The sequence below is a fragment of the Erinaceus europaeus genome, chromosome 3 (assembly GCF_950295315.1).
Source record: "Erinaceus europaeus chromosome 3, mEriEur2.1, whole genome shotgun sequence".
Lineage (NCBI taxonomy): Eukaryota > Metazoa > Chordata > Mammalia > Eulipotyphla > Erinaceidae > Erinaceus > Erinaceus europaeus.
In genome coordinates, this window is record NC_080164.1 from 88,231,755 (window position 1) to 88,257,751 (window position 25,997).

The 25,997-nt window shown below is 44.1% G+C and overlaps 1 protein-coding gene across 1 annotated transcript in view; it reads right to left on the reverse strand.

The window, feature by feature from the left end:
- Positions 1-13,530: 13,530 nt before the first annotated feature.
- SPTBN1 (spectrin beta, non-erythrocytic 1) overlaps positions 13,531-25,997 on the reverse strand; it is a 173,852-nt gene continuing 161,385 nt past the window's right edge. The window contains exons 32-35 of the mRNA XM_060187644.1: positions 21,317-21,555; positions 17,768-17,941; positions 16,067-16,109; positions 13,531-14,929 (exon numbers count right to left, since the gene is read on the reverse strand). Of these exons, the coding sequence (XP_060043627.1) occupies positions 14,711-14,929; positions 16,067-16,109; positions 17,768-17,941; positions 21,317-21,555 (675 nt within the window). The 3' untranslated portion in view covers positions 13,531-14,710. The remainder of the gene's footprint in view (positions 14,930-16,066; positions 16,110-17,767; positions 17,942-21,316; positions 21,556-25,997) is intronic.

Consider the following 25,997-nt stretch of genomic DNA (forward strand, 5'->3'; position numbering starts at 1 on the left):
CCACTCTCTGAACAGAGGTTGGGTCATCTTACCCTGCCACTTGAAGAAGACTGGTCCTGTAATGAGAGCAGCCTAGAATGTTCCCAGCTGTGACCATGGACTGCGAGCTCAGGCAAAGACTCAGAGGCTACACAGGCTGCTATGCTAAATATGAATATATATGGGGCCTAGGTCAGGTTGATGGGGTAAACTGTTCATTTTATTCATAGATTTTCTTCAAGATTGGGAGCTACTCTCTGCCCTAATCCAATTTTTTTAGCCCTCTTCTCAACTCTGACACCATCTTCCCAGAAAATATTTTTAGTCCACCTCCGTATTATCAAATTAAAGCAAAAGCTACAAAAGTAATAGGCCCTTAGGCCCTAAGATCCCTATTCTCATCTTCTGTATTCCTACTTTTTGGTTCTTATCTATTTATCATTTTGTCCTGCTTTATATCTTACCACCTTTCAGTGGTAAATTGCAGATACTACAATGAGTCCATCCTAACTTCCCTGAGCAGACAACTTCATCACTGTTTCCTGGAACCTCATCTCTACAGAGCCCTGCTCCACTAGGGAAAGACAGAAACATGCTGGGGGTATGGATCCACCTATCAATGCCCATGCCCAGTGGAGAAGCAATTACAGAAGCCAGAACTCCCACATTCTGTACCCCATATAGAATTTTGATCCATACTCTCAGAGGGGATAAATGTTAGTGGAAGATGACCAGAGGGCTCTGAACTCCAACTCCATTAGGACCTGGAGACAGAGAGAGAGAGAGAGATATTAAGAAGGAGGAGGAGGAGGAGAGGAAGTGGAAGAAAAGGAAGGACTTAATCACTTTTTACACGGTAATGATTGGTTTGTGCTAAACTTAGACTTTACCCAACATGGAGATTTCTATACTTCTTCCTCAAGGTGGCAGCATAGGGCCACCTTTATTTTATTTATTTATTTATTTATTTATTTATTTAAATTATGATTAATAGTGAGTTATAGGATGGTAAGGTTACAGCATATAGTTCCACAGTGCATGTTATCACCGAGGTTCAGTGTCCCCATGCTCCCACCTCCGAAAAATAGTTCTCACAAGTCTTAGAAACAATTTGTATTTTTTCCCCTTCTTGTTACAAGTTCATGTGTATCAGTTCTCTAGATGTCACATATGAGTGAAACCATCTGGTAGTTGTCGTTCATCTCTATACTTAAGCTTAATCATATCCAGTTCCATCCATTTTGTCCCAAAGGACACAATACTCTCTTTTGTGATTGCAGAGTAGTATTCCATGGCATATATATCCCATAACTTCTTTAGCCAGTCATCTGTTGATGGGCATTGAGTCTGCTTCCACTCTTTGATGATTATAACTAATGTAGCTATGAACACAGGGGTGTATATATGTCCCTTCAAATTAGTTTCAGTGTCCTTAGGATAAATGCCTAAGAGTTGTATTGCTGGATCAAAAAGCAATTCCTTTTTTTTTTTTTTTCAGTTGCTACCAGGGTTGTTACTGGGGCTCCTTGCCTGCATTGCACATCCACTGCTCCCATTGGCCATCCCCCCTTCCTATCTTGTTGATAGGATAGAGAGAAACTGAGAGAGCAGAAGAATATAGAGAGGGAGAAAGATAGACACCTGCATATCTGCTTCACTGCTTGTGAAGCGACCCCCTGCAGGTGGGGAGCTGGGGACTTGAACCAGAATCCTTGTATGGGTCCTTGCACTTCACTATGTGCTCTTAACCTGGTATGCCACCACCTGATCCATATATATATATATTTTTAATATATATTTTATTAGTGATTTAAACATGATTTACAAGATTATAAGAAAATAGTGGTATAATTCAAAACCACCCCCATCACCAAAGCTCTGAGCTCCCAACCTCCTCCAATGGTGACAATAGTTCACCCAAGGTACACATTGACTATGTGTCTATGTGTGCGTTTCTTTCTTTAAAAATTAATTAATTAATTAATTAATTTTATTTATTCCATTTTGTTGCCCTTATAGTTTTTTATTATTGTAGTTATTATTGTTGTCATAGTTGTTGAATAGGATACAGAGAAATGGAGAGAGGAGGGGGAAGACAGAGAGGGAAAGAGAAAGATAGACACCTGCAGACCTGCTTCACCACTTGTGAAGCAACTCCCCTGCAGTTGGGGAGCTGGGGGCTCAAACTGGGATCCTTATGCCCTTCCTTGCGTTTTGTGCCACGTGCGCTTAACTCGCTGTGCTACCGCCTGACTCCCTGTGTGTTTCTTTTTTCAAGTTCATGTGTTTCAATTCTCTGTATTCCACTTATGAGTGAAATAATTCCATAGACACCCTTCACTTCCTTCCTTACTTCACTAAGCGTAATCACTGTCAGTCCCATGCATTTAGTACCCAAGGACACATTATAGTCTTTTATTTAACTGTGGGGTAGTACCACATTGAGTATGTCTCATGACTTTTTGTCCCCCTAATATTTATAGTCATGCCCCACCCCACCCCCCGATATTTCAAACTTTTAATCAGGAAAATGAAAAGGCATGCTCCAGAGACACATTTGTGGGCCATTTGTGCAAAGATAGTTGACCTCATGTGGAAGCTATATCTATTTTTTTTTTTAACCAGAGCACTGCTCAGCCCTGGCTTAAGGTGGTTCAGGGGATTGAACCAGGGACTTTGAAGCCTCAGGCATGAGAGTCTCTGTCTACTCCTGCCCACTTCTAAGGCCCTGCCTTCATTTCCTTTTAAGCCACACCTTCACCTATGACAACTTCTGGGTGTCTTTACTCCCAATTCTCTTCCTTTCAGGGCTGGTGCGAAAACCAAGGTTCATGGTCACAAAAACTGTGGATCCTGGTAGAACTGGGGTTCAAAGCCCTCTGATCTTCTCCTTGCACACTCTCCCCTGAGAGTATGGGCCAAAATTCTTTAGGGAGGCTGTAAAAAGAAGGAGTTTTGACTTCTATAATTGCTTCTCCATTGGACACGGATATTGGCTGGTTGATCCATACCCCCAGCCTATAGGATTATGTCTTTAAAAAAACAGGGCTCCTGGGGCCAGGCAGTGGCACACCTGGTTAAGTGCACATAGTTAAACACAAGAACCCATGAAAGGATTCAGGTTCAAGCCCTTGCTCTCCACTTATAGGGGGGACACTTCACAAGTGATATAGAGGAATCAGGCGGTAGCGCAGCGGGTTAAGAGCAGGTGGCGCTAAGTGCAAGGACTGGCTTAAGGATCCCAGTTTGAGCCCCCAGCTCCCCACCTGCAGGGAAGTCACCACAAGTGATGTAGCAAATCTGCAGGTATATTCTATCTTTTTCTCGTCCTCTCTCTCTCTCTCCCCCATCTCTCTCAATTTCTCTCTGTCCTATCCAATAAAATGGAAAAAATGTCCACCAGACACAGTGAATTCATAGTGCTGACACCGAGCCCCAGTGATAATCCTGGAGGCAAAACACCAAACTAAAGCAAATAAACAGCAACGGGCCAAACCAACACGAAGAATACCAACAGCAACAACAACAAACAAACCGAGTGCTCCCTCATGTGTCCCAAATCCAACTTGCTCTGTTTAAATGAAAAGAGAGAACACAGGAATTTACTTCCTTACTACATTACTAGACAAATATATACATAAATAATCTCTATCCAAACAACTAGTGTTGTTATATACATAAATAATCTCTATCCACAACTAGTGTTTTAGAACCTCCTATTAAGCTTTGTTTACTCTGTAAAATGAGCAAGGGGGTGGAGAGTGAGGGTCAGCTTACCTAGGAGGGTGCCTGCTTGGCCTGCATTCTACCCATGTTTAAGCCCAGCCCTTACCACACTGGAGGGCTGTGCTGTCTTTCCCCCTGCTCTCTCTCTCTCTTATTTGAAAAATAGTCTGCCTGGCACAGTAAAGACAAAATAATAACAGAGTGTCAATAGAAAGAAATTTGAGATAGTGAATCATAACACTGAGGGTGGGGGGGAGCCAATAACTCTTCTGGGTCCCTTCTTTGGTTGCTATGGTAACCTCATGCTTATTTATCCAGGTTGTTGTTTTAATACATCTCAGACATCAGTGGCAAGACTATCTTTCTGTGATCTACATCAGGTTTTGTTTTTCTTTTTCTCTACCTCACCTTACTGGTTTAACCCCTATGCTTTTCTCAAATAACTTTGGATAATTAACTTGCCTGCATCATGGAAACTAATTGTCTTGACCTTTATGTATCTCATCAATTCTTGTCATACCAACCCCTACCATGGGGGAAAGCTGACCTTTAAGAAACCTGTAATTTCTGACATATATGAAAAATGTTCTTGGTTTAACTCAGTATAAAATCCTGTACCCATCTTCAAATAAACAGATGTTCGTACCAGAATATCTCCCAATGCCTCTAATTCATGAAGCCACTAGAGCTGGTGAGGGAGGGTCGGAGGCTTACCCCCCCCATTGGAGCCACTCCATGTGAGCACCAGCAATGAATGAAATAAGTCACTCATTTGTTTCTTCCTTATCTCTTGCCTTCCTTCCTTCCTTCCTTTACTCTCTCTTTCTTGCTCTCTTTGGCCACCAGGCTTATCACTGGGGCCTGGGGCCTCCACAATGACTCTACTGTTCTTGCTGGCCTTTTTTCTATTGATTTTTCTGATGGAAACAGAGAGATAAAGAAGGAGACAGAAAGAGAGAAAGAGAGAGAGAGTGCTGAAGTACTGTTCCACCAATTGTGAAGCTCCCTCCTGTATGTGAGAACTAGGTGCTTAAACTGGGTCCTTAACATGGAATTATGTGTGCTTTCACTAGTGAGCCACCTCCTGGCTCAAAGTCAGTTTTTTGCACCATGTGCGCTTAACCCGCTGCACTACCACCCAACTCCCCAAAGTCAGTTTTCTAAAGTAATAAATAAATAAATAAAAGTGACGGGATGATTTGGGAGGATGTTAAACTTTTAAGCATGAGGTTCTGAGTTTGATCTTTGGTTGTACATGTGCCAGAGTTATGTCTTTATTCTTTTCCTCTCTCTTCTCCTATCTCTCTCATTAATTAAAAATTAAAAAAGAAATCTTAAAAAAAATTTGACTAGTGGGAGAGATAGCATAATTGTTATGCAAAAAAGGCTCTTGTTCCTTAGGCTCAGAGCTCTCAGGTTCAATTCCCTGCAACAACATAAATCAGAGCTGAGCAGTACTCTGCTAAAATAAATAAATATGATTTGATTTTTGGGCAAGTGGTGGCTCACTGGTTGTTTTAGGAAGCACATCAACATCCTGTCTGGTTGCCTTAGGACTGTCTGCAGTACACAATCAATCACCGAGATACCATACACACTTGCCTTGTATTCTTTTCTTTTTAATTTATTTATTCCCTTTTGTTGCCCTTGTTTTATTGTTGTAGTTATTGTTGTTGATGTCATCAATGTTGTTGGATAGGACAGAAATGGAGAGAGGAGGAGAAGACAGAGAGGGGGAGAGAAAGATAGCGACACCTGCAGACCTGCTTCACTGCCTGTGAAGCAACTCCCCTGCAGGTGGGGAGCTGGGGCCTTGAACCAGGATCCTCATGCCGGTCCTTGTGCTTTATGCCACCTGTGCTTAACCCACTGTGCTACTGCCCGACTCCCACTTGCCGTTTTCAGACTGTAGTAAGACTGGCCTGAAGACAGACTAACCCTGAGGAAGGGTCCTGCTCAAGTTTGTAGCCCACTGCCACTGGGTGTTATCAGCAGGTCTGAGGTCTCAGTCTAAGTGCAGTACCAAGACTAGGGTAATCTGGGCAGAAGATTGTATTATCTGGGAAGTTTCATCTCCTGGCTTCTAGTAGCCACAAGTAGCTCACTGGACTTCACTTAAACCTAGCTTACTGTTCACTCCCCAAATAGTCTTGAGGGACCAAAAGCTGCTAGATAGTCCTCACTCTATCAGCCACTTTGAGCACATTCACACAAAGGGTATTAGGCCCCTGTAAGTATGTGTCTTGGTGAGTCTAGTACACCTGTGACTCCCTTTTCTGGTTGAGGCAGTCTAAGCAGTTTCACAGTAGAATCTAAGGTCTGGAATGTTGTTTTGCAAGTTCTGTCATTAGCTGGTCTGGGAATCTGAGGTTTGGAATGTTGCTTTGCAAGTTCACTTAATATTGGGCACAGGCCTACTTACCTCAGAAATGCAGTCTCCCCATACTTGAGTCCCTGTCAAGGCTTGGGAGTGGAATAGAGGTGGAGAAAAAAAACAGCCTCTCAGATATCTGTGTTTTCTTTCCTTCAGTTTAAAAGTTCTCCTGTACATATATGTTACAGGTTCCTTTTGTGGCTTTTGGCATCTTTTTTTCTTTTTTCTTTTTGCCTCCTGGGTTTAGAGAGAAATAAGAGGTGGCAACCTTGTACCTAGGTTCAATCCTCTACACTACCATAAGTCATAACTGAGCAGTGCTCTGGTTAAAAACTTCAGATACTAGGCTGGGTGGTGGTGCACATGGTAGAGCATGCATATTATCATGCTCAAAGAGTGAGATTCAAGCCCTCTAGTCTCCACTTTAAGGGGGTGAAACTTCATGAGTCGTAGAACAGTGCTGCTGATGTCTCTTCTTCTCTCCGTCTCCCTATCTCTCTGTGCCTCTCAACCTTTATCAAAGAAAATGGGAAAAAAAAGCTGCTGGGATCAACAGCATTCGGTCCCATTGATTTTGGTGACACCAATAAGATGGTAGAAGTAAATCTAGGGAACAAATAGCATACCAGGTTGAGCATATACCTTGACATGCGTATAGCACAAAGTGCAAGCCCCAGCACCGCAGCTATTATGACACTAGGGGAAGTGCGGGATTATGTGAAAGCATGGTAGAGCTTAGAGGAACTCCCCCCATCCTTGAGATGGAGGTCTGGAAATATACCCCACTTGTCAGTCTCTCTCTTTCAGGGATAGAGCTTGGAGGGAAATGCTTTTCTGACTCAGTTTTCCCTTTGTCAGACTCCCAAGCTTCACAAAGAACTGCAACCTCCCACAGTTAACTTATTCCCCTGCTGCAGACCAAATGGCTGCCTGCTCGAAAGTTCATTTAGAGTTCACTATGTTCATTGTAAATTCACCACCCTTTGATCACACACATAAGTATACTCCATCACAGCCTTTCCAGTACCCTAGCAATGAGACCCCATACCTTATTTCCTTGTGCTTTGATATCTATGATTTACATCAAGCTCTGCCCTTCTCTGCTTCATCTCACTCTGCTGGTTTAACCATTATGTTTTTCTTAATACCTTTAGATAATTAACATGTCTTGCATTATGGAAACTAATTGCTCTGACCTTTTGGTATCTCATCAATTCCCTCATTTCTAGCCCCCCCACCATAGGGGTACCTGACCTTTGGAAACCTGTGATTACTGACATATGTGAAAAATGTTCTTTGTCCTACTTGCTATATAAGCTTGTTCTTCTCAGAATAAAGTTGGAAGTTCATACCTGAATTTCTCCTGGTTGTTTCCTTCTGCATCTTGTGACCCCTTGAGTCCTTGATGGGAAAGCCAGCAGCTGCCTTAGGTTGTGAGGCCACCCATGTGAGCAGGGAAGCTCGATATTGGAGTGTATCCCCTCTCTTTTTCACCGACTCGCTATCTGAATGAAAATTGATGGAGGGTGGGGGGGTAGGTAGCATAATGATTATGCAAAGAGACTTTCCATGCCTGAGGTCCACAGTCCCAGGTTCAGTTCCCCACACCACCAGAAGCCAGAGCTGAGTAGTGCTTTAGTAAAATAAAACAAAACAAACAACAAAAAAAAATTAAAGAGAGACTGAGAGATAGTTCAATTCTCAGCACCACAATAAGCTAGAGACAGCAGTGCACTGGAAGAGAGAAAGAGAGGAAAAAAGAAAGACACATGACAGGGAAATTGTTTAGCTATATTGTTAAGGACTTACATGTCTGGAGCTCCTGCTTTAAGTCCTAAAGCCACATGTACCGAAGTGATTCTCTTTCTCTGTCTCTCTTGTAATTATCTCTCTCATGTAAATCTTTCTGTCACTGTGAAATAAGAGAAATCTTTAACAGGAGATGTTGGTGTGCTTTTATAGTATTGATCTGTTGCTCAAGACAAAAAAAAGCAGCTGTATTGGAATATACAACATTTGAACATTTTCAACAAAAAAAGCAAATGAGGGGGCCAGGCAACAACTCATTGGATAAACTGAGCACACTTCAATGTGCTAGGATCTGGGTTTTTGTTTTGTTTTGTTTTTTTGTTTTGTTTTTATCAGAACACTGTTCAGCTTATGATGGTGCAGGGGATTGAACCTGGGATGTTGGGAGCCTCAGGCATGAGAGTCTGTTTGCACAATCATTATGCTATCTACCCTCCGCCAAGGACCTGGTTTTAAGTGTCTAGTCCTCAGCTACAAGGGGTGAAGAAGCTTCAGGGGGCAGTGTAGCAGAGTGGTGGTGTCTCTCCTCTATCTCTACCTCTTCCTGTCTCTGCCTTTCATACTCTATCAGGAGGAGGAGAAGGAACAGGAGCAGAAAGAGAAGACAGAATGAGGATTAGATATGTGCAGAGGACCTCACCAATGTATCCTGGAACCTCACCTCTCCAGAGGTCTACTCCACTAGGGAAAGATAGAAACAGGCTTGGGGTATGGATCCACCTGCCAACACCTGCAGGGGAGTCACTTCACAGGTGGTGAAGCAGGTCTGCAGGTGTCTGTCTTTCTCTCCCCCTCTCTGTCTTCCCCTCCTCTCTCCATTTCTTTCTGTCCTGTCCAACAACGACGACATCAGTAACAACAACAATAACTACAACAATAAAACAACAAGGGCAACAAAAGGGAACATATAAACAAATAAATATTAAAAAAAAAATTTAACCTGTACTCCCATAGGGGGAGATATGTTAGGGGAAGTAAACCAGAGGGCTCTGTAACCCTCTTTCCACTAGGACCTGAAGTGTTTGTCACCAGGAATCTTATTTTTATGCCATCAATGAAAGGGAAGTGAATCTGGAAAATGCCAGAGGAAGCCAGGCACTGTTTCTTTTATCTGAAAGAGAGAGAGAAAAAAAGAAAGACACCTGGAAGTAGTAGAGGTGACTTTGAAAGGAAGTGAAGGTAGGACTGTTGAAAAAAAATGGGGAAAACTATATGCATGTAAATATAGTTATAGAATCAGCCCATATATATCACCTTGGGAGAACTACTGTGGTTTCCAATGGAGGGAATGGAGACGCAGAACTCTGGTGGTAGGAATGGTGTGGCAATACACCTGTTATCTCATAATTTTGTAAATCAGTATTAAATTATGAATAAAATAAAATTTAAAAAATAATTGTAAATTGGAACATTAAAATGGTGGGGGTAGATAGAGTAATGGTTATGCTTCTATCTAACCCCACCCTTTGGGAAAAATATATACCTGAAAGCAAAAGTACACAAGAGCATGCAGGGAATACCCCCCAACACCTCATCTGCACTATTCCAGTCTTTAGGTCCATGATTGTTCAAAAATTTGTTTGGCTTTGTATGTTAACTCTCTTTTCAGTCACCAGGTTCCAGATGCCAGCAAGATGCTATAACTAGACTTCCCTGGACAGACAACCCCATCAATGTGTACTGGAGCTCCACTTCACCAGAGCCCCACCCTACTAGGGAAAGAGAGAGGCAGACAGTCAATGCCCATGTTCAGCGGGGAAGCAATTACAGAATCCAGACCTTCCACCCTCTGCAACCCACAACGACCCTGGATCCATACTCCTAGAGAGATAAGAGAATGGGAAGGCTATCAGGGAAGGGGGTGGGATATGGAGATTGGGTTATGGGAGCTGTGCAGAACTGTACCCCTCTTATTCTATGGTTTTGTTAATGTCTCCTTTCTTAAAAAAAAAAAAAAAAAGAAGAATGGTTATGCAAAGAAACTGGTGCCTGAGGCTCTAGTCCTAGGTTCAGTTGCTGTACCACCATAAGCTAGAGCTGAGCAGTCCTCTGGTAAATAATAAATAAATAAATAAATAAATAAGGGAGGCAATAGAGAGACAGAGAGAGAGAGAAAGAGGAGAAAGAGCTGAAGATAATTCTACTGAATGGTATTAAGGTGAGATGAGCAGGTCTACTGTTAACCAGCCAGACCTCAGCAAAACTTCACAACACTCAGAGAAACTGTGGTCTCCACACTGGGCTCTCTCACTCCTTTCTGTTTCTGTAGGTAACCAGGTTACTGGTATCAGGCACAGCAGCACACCAGTAACAAGCCTTTGTCTCACAGGGTCATTTTGAGGTTAGAGGAAGCACCAAAGGTGCAGTGCTAAAGGCAGCACCTGAAGCAAGAATGGCTCAGCAAACACTGGCTGTCAGTCCTGTGTGCTCCTTATCGCTGGGGAAGACAGGGGTCACCCACGGGACCCCAGTGCCCCAGGATCTGAGACACCAGGCTTGGAATCATCAGGCTCTGTTTCTGTAGCCAGCCTGTCTCCCCCGAGGCAGCTGACAGAGCTATGATGGAACTGCCCAGTGTCACGATGGGCAGGGTACCATAAAGACATCTTTATAAACTGCTGCAAAAACTCCAAATCCTTCCCCCTCCTGTGGAATGCCGGATCTTCAGCCTCCTCTCCTTCTCCAAAGGTCAGCAGCACCCTCCTCTACAATAACCCCGGTGGCAAATAAAGAAATAAAAGTCTCCACCATTGACAGGATGTCAAGCCACTCACATATCAGTGACCGAAAAGACAGAGGGTGTTGTTCCCCTGTGGCACCCAGTTGGGGTGCTAAGAGCCAAAGGATGTCATTTACTTGGACTAGAGGACTTGGCCCAGACTCTGGAATGCAGGGTGTCCCACCCTGTGGAGAAAGTGCCTGTGGGCTTATGTAAGAGAAAACTCCCTTTCCCTTTAAAGAACCCCTTTCAGGAAACACCATGAAGATGTTTCACCTCCTTCATTCCTACTCCCAGACACAATAAGTCCCAGAAGTGTGGTAAATATCCAAGGGGATAAGTGAAGGCCAAGGGCAAGCTTGGGCCAGCCCACACAAGGCTTATGGCTGCCTTCCAGGAAGTCTGTGTGCTGGGAACAGAGAACTGGGAGTAGTCACCCGCCTGCTGGAAGCAGCTGGGAGGGGAGGTCCTTCTCTGTCTTTGAGTTGGAGGTCTCAGTTCCCACTGACCTGACTATAAGAGAAAACAAACTCCAAATAGCTTACATGGGCTTTGAATGGGAGACCAAGACCAAGTTCATTCAGGAAACCCCTCTTGTGAGCCTTAATCAGTTTGCATATTTATTCCTGAGGAGACTGGCCTTCTAGTCTCTCCTGCAGAGATAGGGGTCAACATGAGGTGCCATCTTGGAAGAATTAGAATTGTACCAAAATAATTCTACTCTTTCGGAGGAATTTGGGCTGAATTTATTCCCTGTGTGATTAAAGGTTCGTCACACATAATCTCAACAAAGAGGTGAGGAGAAAGCATGATTTTCAGGATTAAAAAAAAATATTTATTTATTCCCTTTTGTTGCTCTTGTTGTTTCATTATTGTAGTTATTATTGTTGTTATTGATGTCATTGTTGTTGTTGGATAGAACAGAGAGAAATCGAGAGAGGAGGGGAAGACAGAGAGGTTAAGAGAAAGATAAGACACCTTCAGGTCTGCTTCACCACTTGTGAAGTGACTCCCCTGCAGGTGGGGAGCCAGGGGCTCAAACCAGGATCCTCAGGAATTTTTTTTTAACTTTATTCAGGAAACTGAGTACATGTGGACTAAGAGAGAGAGCAAGTCATACTCATGGGTCTAGCTTATAAACATCCAAACCCAGTCATCATCTCCTTTCTAAGCCACACCCACTCGTTACCACTCCCATTTCCTGTGCAATAATTTCCTTCCTCCAGGCACACAGGTGTGTTCTGGCAGGGTGCAGCAGTATCTGTGTTCCCCTAGGTACTTCCTGCCATTTCTGACCTCCATACTACCAACCACCACTAAGGCCCACATCAGTCAAGGTCATGGCTGCTGGCACTTCCTCCTCTGTAGCTCTGACTTATGGTGATGCTGGGGATTGAACCTGGAACCTCAGCGCCTCAGACATGAAAATTTTTTGCAGGACCATGATGCTGTGTCCCTAGCCCCACAAATAGCATTATCACTCTAAGTACTTCCAAGAAAACACCAAGGTACCAATTTGTTGAAGCAGAATCCCAATGTCAGAGATGATCCCAGGTGGCTCAAGTGAACTTTAATCAGCAATGTCCACTTTACCTCCGAGTCTTATTTCACTCTTCTCATCTTTCATGTTGAGACCAAGATAATCACTTGCCTTGTGCTGCTAAAAATCAGAAACAGTTCTAGTAATAAAAATGAGTGTATGTATATGAACATGACAAAGCAGTACACTATCCAAGTGAGCTGTTTATTCTCTAAATGTTATAATCAATTTACCTTAGTAGCCCAAAAACCTGTAAGGCCTGACATTTCTTCTTGCACTTTGTGCCATGTGTGCTTAACCCGCTATGCTATCACCCGACTCCCAAGGCCTGAAATTTCTGTTGGTGAATGTATCTTGGACAGGATTTAATTTGAATAATTTATTATTTTTTTTTTACCAGAGCACTGCTCAGCTCTGGCTTATGGTGGTACTTATGGTGATTGCCTGGGATTTTGAAGCCTCAGGCATGAGGGCCTCTTTGCATAACCATTATACTGTCTACTCCTGCCCCAACAAGATTTTTAAAAAATATTTATTTCCATTTTGTTGCCCTTTTTAAATTGTTGTAGTTACTGGATCCTTATGCCAGTCCTTGCACTTTGCGCCATGTGCGCTTAACCCACTGAGCTACTGCCCGACAACCGATTTTTTTTTTTTTTAAGTTGAGAAAGAAGCCAAATGATCCAGGGGTCAAACTTTCCAGTTTCTGCATGATTTGTGTACAGGAGGTTTTTTTTTTTTTTTTTTTGACACTTTGTAAGTGTTAAAAATAAAGGAAGAGTATTATATGGCCTGTGAAAATTGTAACTGCAAATCTGTGGTGGTAAGTCAAGTCTTACTCAAACAACTATTTGCCCAAATATTGACTTGTGTCAAGATGAGATAGGACAGGCCCTACTGCACTGCTCACAGAGCTTCCTCCCTACAGGCATTTTCCATGTGGAGGCCCAGGGCTTGAAGCCAGGTCTTTTTACATGTGGTAACATCAGTGTTCTACTGTGTGAGCCACCTCCTGGCCCCTTATTTATGTTTTCCTCCTAGAACAAGGTGAGAGGCAGGGGAGAGGTAAGAGGGAGATGGGTATTTTTGTTATACAATAACAGAGGCAAGAATCACCTTGTCAGATTTACTCCCTTCTAGCCCTTTACAGAAAGTTTGCTGGCCTCTGATACTGAGCTCAGACTCAGATCAAGCTCAGAGAGCTTTCTTGTAAATAAAATATGTGTGACTCAGCTTTTGGATCTTCCAAGCTGATGGGCTGTCCTTGAATGTGAACATGATGACCCAGGAATGGGGTGGACAGTCTCATGCTTCCAGCCAGCCGTTCCTCTCTCCTACCCTGGTGCAGAAAGATGACAAGACAATGATGACCCACCACTGTGCTGGATTTAAAAGCATTTAATGACATAGCATATATTTAAGAGACAGGGCAAAAGTCGAGAGGTACAGGTTAGACTGAGCACCAGGCCTGGGCGGTCCACCGCCTCCTTGCTCAGGCCCAGCCTCCAGTTCATTCCTATCAATGCCATTCTGATTGTGCAGTAAAGATGAAAAGTTGTCATTACAATCGTTACAGTGACAGAGAAAAAATGCACACTATGTGTCAAAGAGCAAGGGAATGAAGCAAATTATAACACAGTGTGGCAACGCACGAGCAAGTAACCATTAGAGTAACATTACTTTGTCCAGTAAATGCTTCGGTTCCACTTGTACACTTACCAGTGATTTAAAGGGTTTATTATACATCTAGCTTTATTATACTTTGTACTAGAATTATCTCAAACATACAATATAATGTATTTCAGCAAAAAAAAATTTTTTTTTGAAATTAGATTTAAAACGGTATCGATTTTTCTATTCCTTCTTTGTATACCAACCATCTTAACCACCATCGAGATTGATGCAGGAAAGCTGCAATGTCGTGTGTGTGTGTGTGTGTGTGTGTGTGTGTGTGTGTGTGTGTGTGTGTGTGTGTGTGTGTGTGTGTTAGTAAGTGATGCCTGATACCAATGGTTTGGTCTGCAGAGTTAACATGGAGCTGCACTTGGGCTGCAGCAAGGTCATACATAATACAAGGTCTGTCTAATCATGGTTAGAGCCATTGTGGGCACCTGTAGTTGTCGGGATTCAAGGTGCCCACTGGAAGGAAAGAGAAGAGCATGGTGCCAGGAGCTTGGTATATCTTGTCTCTGGTGAGCACAGGGAATGATTTGAGCACCGCTGCCTTATATACCAACAGCATGAGAGGCGGGTGATTTCCAACACAGCCTCACAAAATTGAGGAACAGTTTAAATATTGAGATCTGATCTAGATAATTTTATTTAAAAAAAAACTGGTCTTCCCTCTGTACCTCAAACTTTTATTACCTGGAGATAAAATGTTTCGGTGTATTTCCCCTACCCCACCCCCAAAAATGCTCTATAAGTTAAAACCAAAAAAGAAAAAAAAAAATCAACCACATTGAGGGACATTAGGCACAGAGAGTCATGTGTTGGTTCAGAGCTTGCATGCTGGAATTTCACTGAAAAGGTATAAGAAGGGCAGAAGGCGAAGGCAAGGAGTTCACTTCTTTTTGCCAAAGAGGCTGAAGCGCTTCTCTTTGTCTTTCTCTTTGTCCTTCTCTCTCTTGCCGGGACTGGACTCGCTGGTGATGGTGACGACGCTGGTGGGCAGGGTCTGAGCCCGGCTGGACGCTGGCGTGCTCTGGGTGCTGGCAGACACCTCATGTTTGTCAGAGGAGATGGCGGAGGAGATGGCCTGGATCCATGTGTTCATTTCCTCCTGAACAGAGGACGAAGAGGAGCACAGGTGAGACTTGGGTGAGAGGGATGGGCATGAGATGCTGTCCCTCTACCTGGCTAACTATGGAGTGTCTGTCCAGAAGGGTTCAGGAGTAGTGAGTCTGGCTAGTGCTGGCACCCAGCTAACTCAGGCTTACCTCTCACAAGAACTCTATGGCACCAGTCTATGTGTTCCTACCAGCTTGGGAGAGCTGGAACACTGGCCCCTGTTCGTGGGGTGTCAGGTCCCACTCAACAGGCACCTCCTTCCTACCTTCCTTCTGCTTATTTTATCAATGAGATCCAGAGTATCACTCTTGTCATTTGTGTTCATTGCCAGGGATCAAAGCTGGGACCCTCATGCTTTAGAGTACAGTCTTCTCAGGCTGCCCTTTTCTCTTTTTTTTTAAATATTTATTTATTCATTTTCCCTTTGTTTTTGCCCTTATTGTTTTATTATTGCAGTTATTATTATTGTTGTTATTGATGTCTTCCTTGTAGGATAGGACAGAGAGAAATGGAAAGAGGAGGGGGAGATAGAGGGGGAGAGAAAGATAGACACCTGCAGACATGCTTCACCGCTTGTGAAACGACTCCCCTACAGGTGGGGAGCCGGGGGCTTGAACCGGGATCCTCTCGCCGGTCATTGTGCTTTGTGCCACCTGCGCTTAATTGCTGTGCTACCGCCCGACTCCCTGCCCTTTTCTTTTTAATGACACTGTATTCAGTATGCTAGTGTGCAAACTTAACAGAAGTTTTCTCACATTTCAAGCACACCCTATGTGGTTGTTTCATCAGCTGGCCTCTTTTCACCTCAAGGCACAGCACAGCCACCAAGTGGGTGATGAAAGGAGTATCAGAAGGCTCCTGCCCTGGACTACCTCACTGTGCCTCCTCCCTGGAAGGAGTGGGCCAGTTTTCCTCTACAGACTTCCAGGGATTCTGGGTCAACTTTCCGGCCAGGGGAAGGAGGCAACAAGACCTCTACCTGCTAGGTACATGGGAGAACTGAACACCTCCCAGGGCGAGTGACCACAGAGACCCAGTAATAAACAAACAAACAAAAACAATGCTTATCATAGCACATATATTTGCAATCGTCTAATTATTTGAGAAGAATAAATCTTAAGAGACTTACATCATCTTTGGCTTGGAAGAGGTACTCATTGCCATCACTTAGTCTGCAATTCAAAGGAAGAAAGGCAGTCACAATTTAAGAAGTTAGTTCCTGCTCCCCAGTCCCATGTGGGATGCAACAAGCTACAAGAATCATAGCAGAAAACACCCACTAACTGTGTTATACACACCCAGAGGCAGCTACACAGACACTGAACCTGAAAGCCACTGGAAGGCTATAAGGCTTCTGGCTGCCCTATGACAAATAGCCTAGACAGGTATCAGAATTGAACTCAACAGACAACTCTTTACAAATGACAGTTCTGTCTGAAGTGCTTCAGAGGGTCTGAACAAACAGTGGGGAGGAAAAGGCCTTGTAGGTTTTATTTTGTTATTGTTCCCCCCTCCCCAATTCTACATGGAAGAATCTGCTGTGTGAGGCAGTTATAGTGACACCGAAGGCCCTGGTCACTGGCATGGAGGGCTCACTCAATCACTCACTCATTCTGCTATTGTTAGGAAGAAGGGGATTCACCCTGAGGAGAGAAAACACCCTCTGATGCTGTATCATATCAAGAGAGTGCAAAGGGGCTATCTACATTTTTTCTCAGAGAAGGAAAAGCCAAGAGCCCCCATAAGTCTCAGTTCTTGGGTTCTGATTCTACCAATGAGACATACAGCTCATTTAAGACCAATGGTTTTCAGTTCCCCCTGTTCATCTTCAACCAGGTACCATCCTAACCCCTAGCGTGTTGACTGTTAACACATTTTAAAAAAAAATTTTTTTCCCGTTTGCTACCCTTGTTGTTTATCATCATTGTTATTATTGCTGTCGTTGTTAGGACAGAGAGAAATCGAGAGAGGAGGGGAAGACAAAGAGGGGGAGAGAAAGATAGACACCTGCAGACCTCCTTCACTGCTTGTGAAGCAACCCCTTGCAGGTGGGGAGTCGGGAGCTTGAACTGGGATCCTGATGCCAGTCCATGTGCTTTCCGTTATGTGCGCTTAACCCGCTGCGCCACCGCCTGGCTCCCAACACATTTTTTAAAAGGATAAAAAATAGATGGTGTCCCATTTCTTTTTTATTTTTATTCATTTATTTATTGGATAGAGACAGCCAGAAATCAAGAGGGAAGGGAAAGACAGAAAGGGAGAGAGATGGAGAAACATTTATAGCTCTGCTTCACCACTTGAAAAGCTTTCTCCCTGCAGGTGGGGACTGGTGGTCCCAGGTCCTTGTGCATTGTAACATGTGCATTCAACCAGGTGTGCCACTATCCAGCCCTTGGTGTGTCATTTCTAAGTGTGAGCAGCACTTCAGAGCTTGGCTCCAGATTATAGAGGGTACATGTTCTCTGCAAGGCAGAGACGGGTGGAAGTGAACTGCAGGAGAGCCAACTGCTCCACCCACCCACTGGGCAAGTCCTGGGGAGCCTGGGGCACCAAGCCCACATGTGCTCTTCCTTTGTCTCCATCCACCTCTAGGATGACTCACTCTACCCACCTCCAGATAACAAAGACTTGTATCTCCAGAGAAGGGGAGAATTATTCTGCAAAAAGGTTTTCCTTAAATCGGGGCAATGTGAGCAGCTTGTCTCATCACAGGGACAGCTAAATGATATAAGAGGATCAAACCGGAGTCCAGCCCCAGCATGGAGATGAATGTACCCCTCTTTCGCTTCAGGCAATGGGGGTAGGGGGTGTGGAGCCTGCCAGCCCTCACCTCAGTTTGAACACGTGCTTCTTCTTTTTGTAATCCAGAGCCACTTCACAGATGGCTTCTTTCAAACTCACAGGCACCTCGCTGTGGTAGGGGATTCCGGAAGCAGCGGTCTTTGCATCTTTGTAGAAACCCATTTCTTGGTTATTAATGACACAGTAGACGTTGTGCCAGGACCTGAGGAGTAAAGAAAGGGAAGTCAAGGCCTTATGCCACACTCCCCTGAAGATTGAAGAACCTGATCAAAGTGAAAATGACCTCTACACAATGTGATCTATGAGCCCTTGCTGGAAGCTCTTCTTAAATTCTGCTAAAACTAGAAAAGAGAACAAATTCCACCAGATTCCTGGGATAGCGCACAGGTTGTTACAGTTGCAGATTTTTTTTTTTTGACCTGCAGAGTTATCGCTGGGGCTCGGTACCTGCAACATGAATCCACTGCTCCTGGATTTTCCCCTTTTGTTGCCCATTATTGTTGTTGGATAGAACAGAGAGAAATGGAGGGAGGAGAAGACAGAGGGGGGAGAGAAAGATAGATGCCTGCAGATCTACTTCACCACTTTTGAAGCAACCCCCTGCAGGTGGAGAGTCGGGGGTTTGAAGGCTCAGGATCCTTGAGCCTGTCCTTGCACAGATCCTTGAGCTTCATGCCACTGCGTTTAATCTGCTGCATTATAGCCTGGAACCCCAGTTGTAGATTTTTTTTTTTTAATTTTATCTTATTGGATAGAGACACAGAAACTGAGAGGGAAGGTGGAGATAGACAAGATATCCAGCCCTGCTTCACCACTTGTGAAGTTTTTCCCCTGCAAGTGGGAACCAGGGGCTTAAACCTGGGTCCTTGCACACTGTAAATGTGAGTGTAAATGTGAGGTGTGTCACAACTTGGCTCCACACAATGTCTTTTCTTTTCTTTTCTTTTTAAAACTTATTTCTTCATGAGAGAGAACCAAAGCATCACTCTGGCATAGTCCTGCTGAGTACTAAAGGTGAGATTTCAAGCATGCAAGTCAAGATGCTCCCCTCCTATGCTACCTCATGGGATGGTAAAAAAAAAAAATTTTGTATTGGTATCTGGTCCTCTCATGGTCATGGAGCACAGGCAAGCCATCCTATCTGAAACATGCCTCTCTTTAAGCAGGGGCTCCTCAAACGTCAACTTCCTTCTTTGTATTGCTTAGCAACTAGATAGGGAGGTGGCCCCAGGGTGGGTAGCATGTGTGGAATTTCAAATTAGAAAAAGGTAGTCTCTCCCCAATGACACAGCAAACTGCCAAAATGAGTTGATTAAAACAAGCCTCATAACCCCCAGTGGAAAGCAGTCTGGAGAACTCTCAGAAGGCTAGAAATGGACCTACCCTATGACCTTGCAATTCCTCTCCTGGGGATATATCCTAAGGAACACAACACACCCATCCAAAAAGATCTGTGTACACCTATGTTCATAGCAGCACTATTTGTAATAACCAAAACTTGGAAGCAACCCAGGTGTCCAACAACAGATGAATAGCTGAGCAAGTTGTGGTATATATACACAATGGAATACTACTCAGCTATAAAAAATGGTGACTTCACTGTTTTCAGCCCAACTTGGATGGAGCTTGAAGAAATCATGTTAAGTGAAATAAGTCAGAAACAGAAGGATGAATGCAGGATGATCTCACTCTCAGGCAGAAGTTGAAAAACAAGATCAGAAGACAAAACACAAGTAGAACCTGGACTGGACTTAGTGTATTGCACCAAAGTAAACGTCTCTGGAGTGGTTGGGGAGAATACAGGTCTTGGAAAAAGATGACGGAGAACCTAGTGGGGGTTGTATTGTTTTGTGGAAAACTGAGAAATGCTATGCGTGTATAAACTATTTTATTTACTATTACTGTCAAATGTAAAACAGTAATCCTCCAATAAAGAAAACAAAGGCATGTAAATTCACTACCACCTGACTACACTATCACATAACATGTCACTGTGATGACAGTTCACAGATGAGACTCCCATGTGCAGTGCACAATGTTTACAACTGCACGTGGTAGGGTGGGGAGAAAGCATAATGTTTATACAAAAGACCTGAGGCTCCAGAGTCCCAGGTTCAATCTCCTGTAAGCCAGAGCTGAGTAGGGCTCTGGTAAAAACCAAAAACAAAAAACCACCACCACTAACTAAGTGCATATGTTGGGCCCAGACAGCCTGGCTTGGTGGTTACGCAGTCACATACACGAACTACCCCCGGCTTGGTCACATACTATGCTTCTACAGAGCATGAGGTCCCCCCTCCCCCACCGCCTCTCCTTTCAAATTCTGCAGAAGCTCAGTTTCCTAATCTATACAGAGATGAGAGTATGGGGTGCTGGGAGGTTGGGGATTATGAAGATATGCGGACTATCTTTAACAATCCAGCAAGGATCAATATTGTAAAGAAGTGATTTCATATTGAATGTCAATGAAGTTGCGGCACTTCTCAGGACAAAGTATTCCAGCCACACCAAACTCTCCCTTCTCCTAATGCATGAGAAGTTCTCTATTCCTAATTGCCAGGGTCTCTCACAAGAAACACAAGTCACCCAAAAGGGACAAATAAGTCAGCTGCAGGAGCACTATACCCCTTTCAACTTATCGATGGAGCTTATAGGCTGCATGACTCTACCAATCCTGGTGGCTATTTTCTCTCTCTCTCTCTCTCTTTGCCTCCGGGATTATCAGTGCCTGCACCATGAATCCACTGCTCCTGGAGGCCATTTTTTCCCCTTTTGTTGCCCTGGTTGTTTTATCGTTGTTGTGGTTATTATTACTGTTGTTATTAATGTTGTTTTTGTTGGATAGGACAGACAGAAATGGAGAGAGGAGGGGAAGACAAGAGAGGGGGAGAGACAGACACCTGAAGACCTGCTTCACTACCTTGCAGGTGGGGAGCCGGGGGCTCGAACAGGGATTCTTATGCCAGTCCTGTGCTTTGTGCCACGTGTGCTTAACCCACTGCACTAACACCCCCCCCCCTTTTTTTAACCATAGGATTGCTAGGGGTTGAACTTGGAACCTCAGAATCTTTCTTCTCCTTTTTTTTTCTTCCTCCAGGGTTATCGCTGGGGCTTGGTGCCTGCACTACAAATCTACTGCTCCTGGAGGCCATTTTCCTCATTTTGTTGTCCTTGCTGTTGTTGTTGGATAGGACAGAAAGAAACTGAAGAGAAGAGGGGAAGATAGAGAGGGGGAGAGAAAGACAGACACCTGCAGACTTGCTTTACCATTTGTGAAGCGACCTCCCTGCAGGTGGGAGGCCGGGGATCACTGGGCCTGTCTTATAATTCGTGCCACTTCTTATTTTTAATAAAGGGTGAGAGACAGAGGCAGACACTTGCAGCACTGTTTCACTACCCATGAAGCTTCCCCCCTGGCCGGCAGGTGGATATGGGGAATTTGAAACCAGGTCCTCGCACATGGTGATGTGTATACTCTGCTCTGCTAGGGAGCTACCATCCGGCCCCCTCACCTTGATGCTTTCCAGATTGACTAACTTCTCACTCAGCTCCCTGCCTCAGCCTCACTTGCTTTTACCTGCTGGAAGCTTTTTTATTATGGGCCTCCCACTCGTGCTTGCGGTTCAGGAAGCCTTCCATCTGGGCGGAAGGCATCTCCTGGGTCCTGGCTGGCAGGGTGGCAGCACTCTGGGCAGGAAGGCCGGTCTTGGCTTTGCGGTCGGAGGTGGGAGAAGGGATGGGGCTGGACTCTTTAGAACTCGTCCTCTGTTCCGCTGCACCATTGACCATGTCACCGGTATCTGTCGTTTCTGCCATCTAGGAAGAGCGGAGAAGCCATTCAACTGACCACTTGAGCCAGGGGCGGGGGGCGACCACATACGCTCTGACTCGCACACGTGGCTGTGTATAAATGCCTGGCACAGAGTGAGGCAGTACAGTAAAACCATCACACGTTCCGCAAAGCCAGCTGGGCACCAAGGACATTAGAAGGTGGGAGTGGATTAATGCCCGCCTGTTTGCGGGGAAATGAGAAAAGCGAAATGCTAGTATGCGTTTTACTGCACTCTTGCTCCTCTCATCAGTCCATATTCTCTTGATAGAACTAGGAACATTTTTTTCCCTCTGAGGGTTACTTTGAAACGAGAGGACAACAGGGACAATCACACGGATTAAAATGAGAGAGTGGACGTTATACAGCAGCCACCTGACAACCAAGGACACCACCGCAAGGGCGGAAGGTAAAGCGAAAGGGCATTCACAAACAAGAGACAACTCTATCAGATCTACACAGCATTCCCCCCAAGTCAGACCAAGGAAAGGCCTTTGGTTTCTGAGAAAAAGCTCTTTGGCTCTCCCTCCCGTCTCCCTTCCAACCCAGCCCTGTCAACACATTGTCATAAACACATGCAGAAATTAGGATGACAGTCATGCACGTCACAGCTACCATCCCAGTTAGACTTGGGAACTGCAAAGAGCTGGAAGGGAATGAGGCAAGTCAGTCAGAACAAACATCACTTGGGCCGCGTCTGCCGGAGTCACATCGTAAGTGGGTTGTAGTTTGTTTAGTTAAAGGAGCTTGGAAAAGCCAATCACAGTCACTCAACACCACACGACTATTTACCCCCAAACACAGACAGAACCAGGGCCTTCCCCATCACGTGCTGTGCTGGTAGATCGCGGCGCAAAGCCCAGAGGCAGCCAGGCTTCCAGCGGCTCTGACCCTTCAGGATGGAGGCGTCTTCGGGAGCTGCTCCTTCCCAAGCTCATCTAAATGGCAACCCTCCTGGCTTTTTTTTTTTTTCTTTCCGGCTTTGTAAATGTAGTAGGGGCTCCATTCATTATTGCTTTCAACCTGTGTCCCATGAACCATAGCGGCCCCCTGGCTTGATATACCCAGGGTGTGGGATTAGAGAGTTATGAAAGCTGGGCGTCGGCTGGTGTTTTTAGTGGGTTATGGACCACCTGCACCCCCTCCAACACGGACAGACATGGAGGTGTCAGTGGCACGCTCATTAGATATATTTTCCCCACTGCTGCTGCCCAGAACCGAAAATGACACCGAATTAGACGTAAGGGCCTTAATAGGATCAAGAGCGAAAGGCCACCACTGCAGGGCCAATCAGATCTGTCAACTCTTGGGAAGTGGAGTTCTTGCTCGTTTTAGCTAGAGCAGCTGGGTGGGTGGGAATTGAACGTTTTACTTTACATCTATCCAAATCATCACCCTTAGCTTCAGCACTGAGAGGGACATTAGAGGCGAGGCAAATCCAAGGGTGCTTTGACAGGAACCCATCACCCACAGCAATGTGGAGACTGGATTCTCAGGGCAGAAGAGAGAGGGGACATCTGGTGACTGTCCTGTCCTGTCCTGAGCAGTGACAGCTTGTATGTACATGCTTATGAGTGACAGGCTCTTTGAATATAATTTCTCTTCATTTTTAAAGGAGGGATGCAGGATCAATAACCAAGAAAACTAAACAAAACAAAAAAAAACACTAAGCAAAAAAAAAACAAACACCCCAAGTCAAAAGAAAATGAGTGGATTTTTAAGTTGACAAATCTGTTTTAGTGTGAGCTTTCAGGAAACATTTGGTGGGGAGAAGTGTGAGTCTGGTCTGAAGGCCTGTGCCAGACATGAATTCAGGGAGACACTGGGTTAGTGTGTACAGAAATCAGGTTAAAAAAAAAAAATTAGTGCTGCGGTTGTGGTTGGAAAGTGGAGAGTGTGGGCATCTTATCTGCAGGGAGAGAGGACCGGTCCAAACTGGTCCAATAACAAGGCAGGTACTGAAGGCCAGACAAGCCTCTCATGGGAAAAATTCTGCAGCAGAAATTTTTTTTTTCTCTTGAAGTTAGAAGGAGAGAGAAAACCCCAAACCAGTATGCAGGGATCATTAATGTTTGTGCAAATGAATCACTGAACCAAGAAAACAAGGAAAATAAAAGGAACAAAAAAATGAATTTTAATGGACATGTGTTTTAAAGCATGCCAACAGACAACACACCACTGGAGACAAACATCAAAAGCAAATCATGGTGCTGTGACCAAACAATGGGTACATACGAACACATCCCCCTCGCCCCCCCCACCCCTGCCCCATGTTGATTTTCTTTAGCAATTAGTCCAGAGTGCTTTAGTGGCTGGGTGCACCTGTGATGCTTAAATCATAAGGTGGGTGTAAATGCAATGTGACAACTGGGAGCATAAGAAACACCTCACTGGGGTTTCTAAGTGCATGAAGCAACACTACTTCAAGTTCATTAACTTGAGTCTCTGCATCATCATTCAAAAGAATGAAAAGGCCTTTCATCTTCCAATGCAATTCAACTGAAATTAGAAATTTGTTCTGGCAAGCTGGGAAAAGGCCTGGGAACAGATGCCAGAATATCATGGTATTCTTTTACTGTGTGCTTTTTTTTTTTTTTTTTTTTTTTTTGCCTTTTTCCTTTTGGTCTTTCAAATAGGAAAAAAACATAACCCTGATGATATATTTGAACACATATATATATGGAAACATCACATATATACATATAGATCAGTGACATACACAGTATAATTTGGAGCCAGAAACACAAGTGAGAGCTCCTCTAAAGACAAAAGATGAAAGTGTCTTTCCCCCTACCCCCTTCTTAAAAACACATTTTGGTACATTTTCAAGCAGAGACCCAGTAATGGTGCCCACTACTCCCACAACATAAGAAGCTTGGCATCTATCTATATACCCATCTACAGTTACAGGTAGATAGATATGTACATAGAAATAAGGAAAAACAGACAAGATGCTATATGATGTTATCCTGACAAAAGAAAAAAAAAGACATGCATCATGAAATGAAAAGACAAATTTGACTTAACTCATGGAGAACACATAACAAAACAGGTTTATGATTCCACTAACATCTAAATATGGCAAATGAGCAAGTGAATGTCTTGCAAGGCTTGGATGTGATAAGGATTTAGTTTGGTTTTGACTTTGTCAGTACCCGGAAATCACCTTTTCGTCACGCTTTGATTCCTAAGGGATAGGAGTTTCATTAAAACATTTACAGTCCTTAATGGTGGCTTGATAAATACCATCCTAAAAGATTCTATTATAATAGAGAATCCACAAAACGTCTGAAGAAATCGGAAAGTGAACCAGATGCATAATGAAACTGTACCTATATGTCAATGACTGAAATTAAAGCATTAACCCCTCAATAGAAAAAAAAAGTGAACCAGAAGGTCCTTAGGAGACATATAATAGCTAAAATTGTTTGTGAAGCACAACTGTTAGGGGTGGTCCACTAAGTGCTACATTCAAGTAACCAGGGTGAAACAGAATGGCCTATCCCCCCTAGCCCCATTTGTTTCCCAAATCTTAACAGTAAGATACCCGGAAATCATAAACTGGTGGGAGAGGACAGGAAGGAAGTCTGCTATGCAGGCTTTGGAAACCATCCACCATGTCCCACGTCCCTGCAGGGACCTAGATGGCAGCACTGTCTCCTGTGAGAATTCTAAGCCCAGAATTCTCAGGACTTGACAGAAAAAAAAAAAAAAGTATGGCCCTATAAAAAGGAATTCATGGGGGCCAGGCAATGGCGCACTGGGTTAAGTGCACATAGTAAGAATGGCAAGGACCCACTCAAGGATCCTGGTTTGATAGAGTGCTCGGCTCCCCACCTGGGGGCGGGGGGGAGGTTGCTTCACAAGTGGTGAAGCAGCTCTGCAGATGTCTCTCTCTCCTTCTATCCCTCCTTTCCCTCTCAATTTCTCTGTTCTACCCAATTAAAAAAAAAAAAGAAAGAAAGAAAAAGAAAACCGGCCACCAGGAACAGTGGATTCAAGGTGCTGGCAATGAGTCCCAGTGATAAGCCTGGAGGCAAAAAATAAATAAATAAGTAAAATAAAATGGAATCCACAATGAGGGTCTCGAAACACATGAGATTTTTGCATCTAAATTTGAAAACAACTTTCCCAGGTAGATCTGACTTTCTCCTCCCCCTCCCACCCATTCCCCCTTCATGGAATGTTTACATAGCTGACTTGAGACTTTAGTCTCAGCAATGAATGCCCCCTTGGTCTCTTTCCCCACAGACCAGTCTTCCTAGTTACTAGTAAGCTACTGCAGGTTAATAGCATCTGTCAAGGGGCTGCAGATAGCACAGTGCTGCACCATTAGTATAACTGGATGTTTTGTACCTGTCAGATTCTAGTTTTCTTCTTCGTTTTGCTGTGATCGCTTATCATTTCAATTACTCATGTAAAGGCTTTT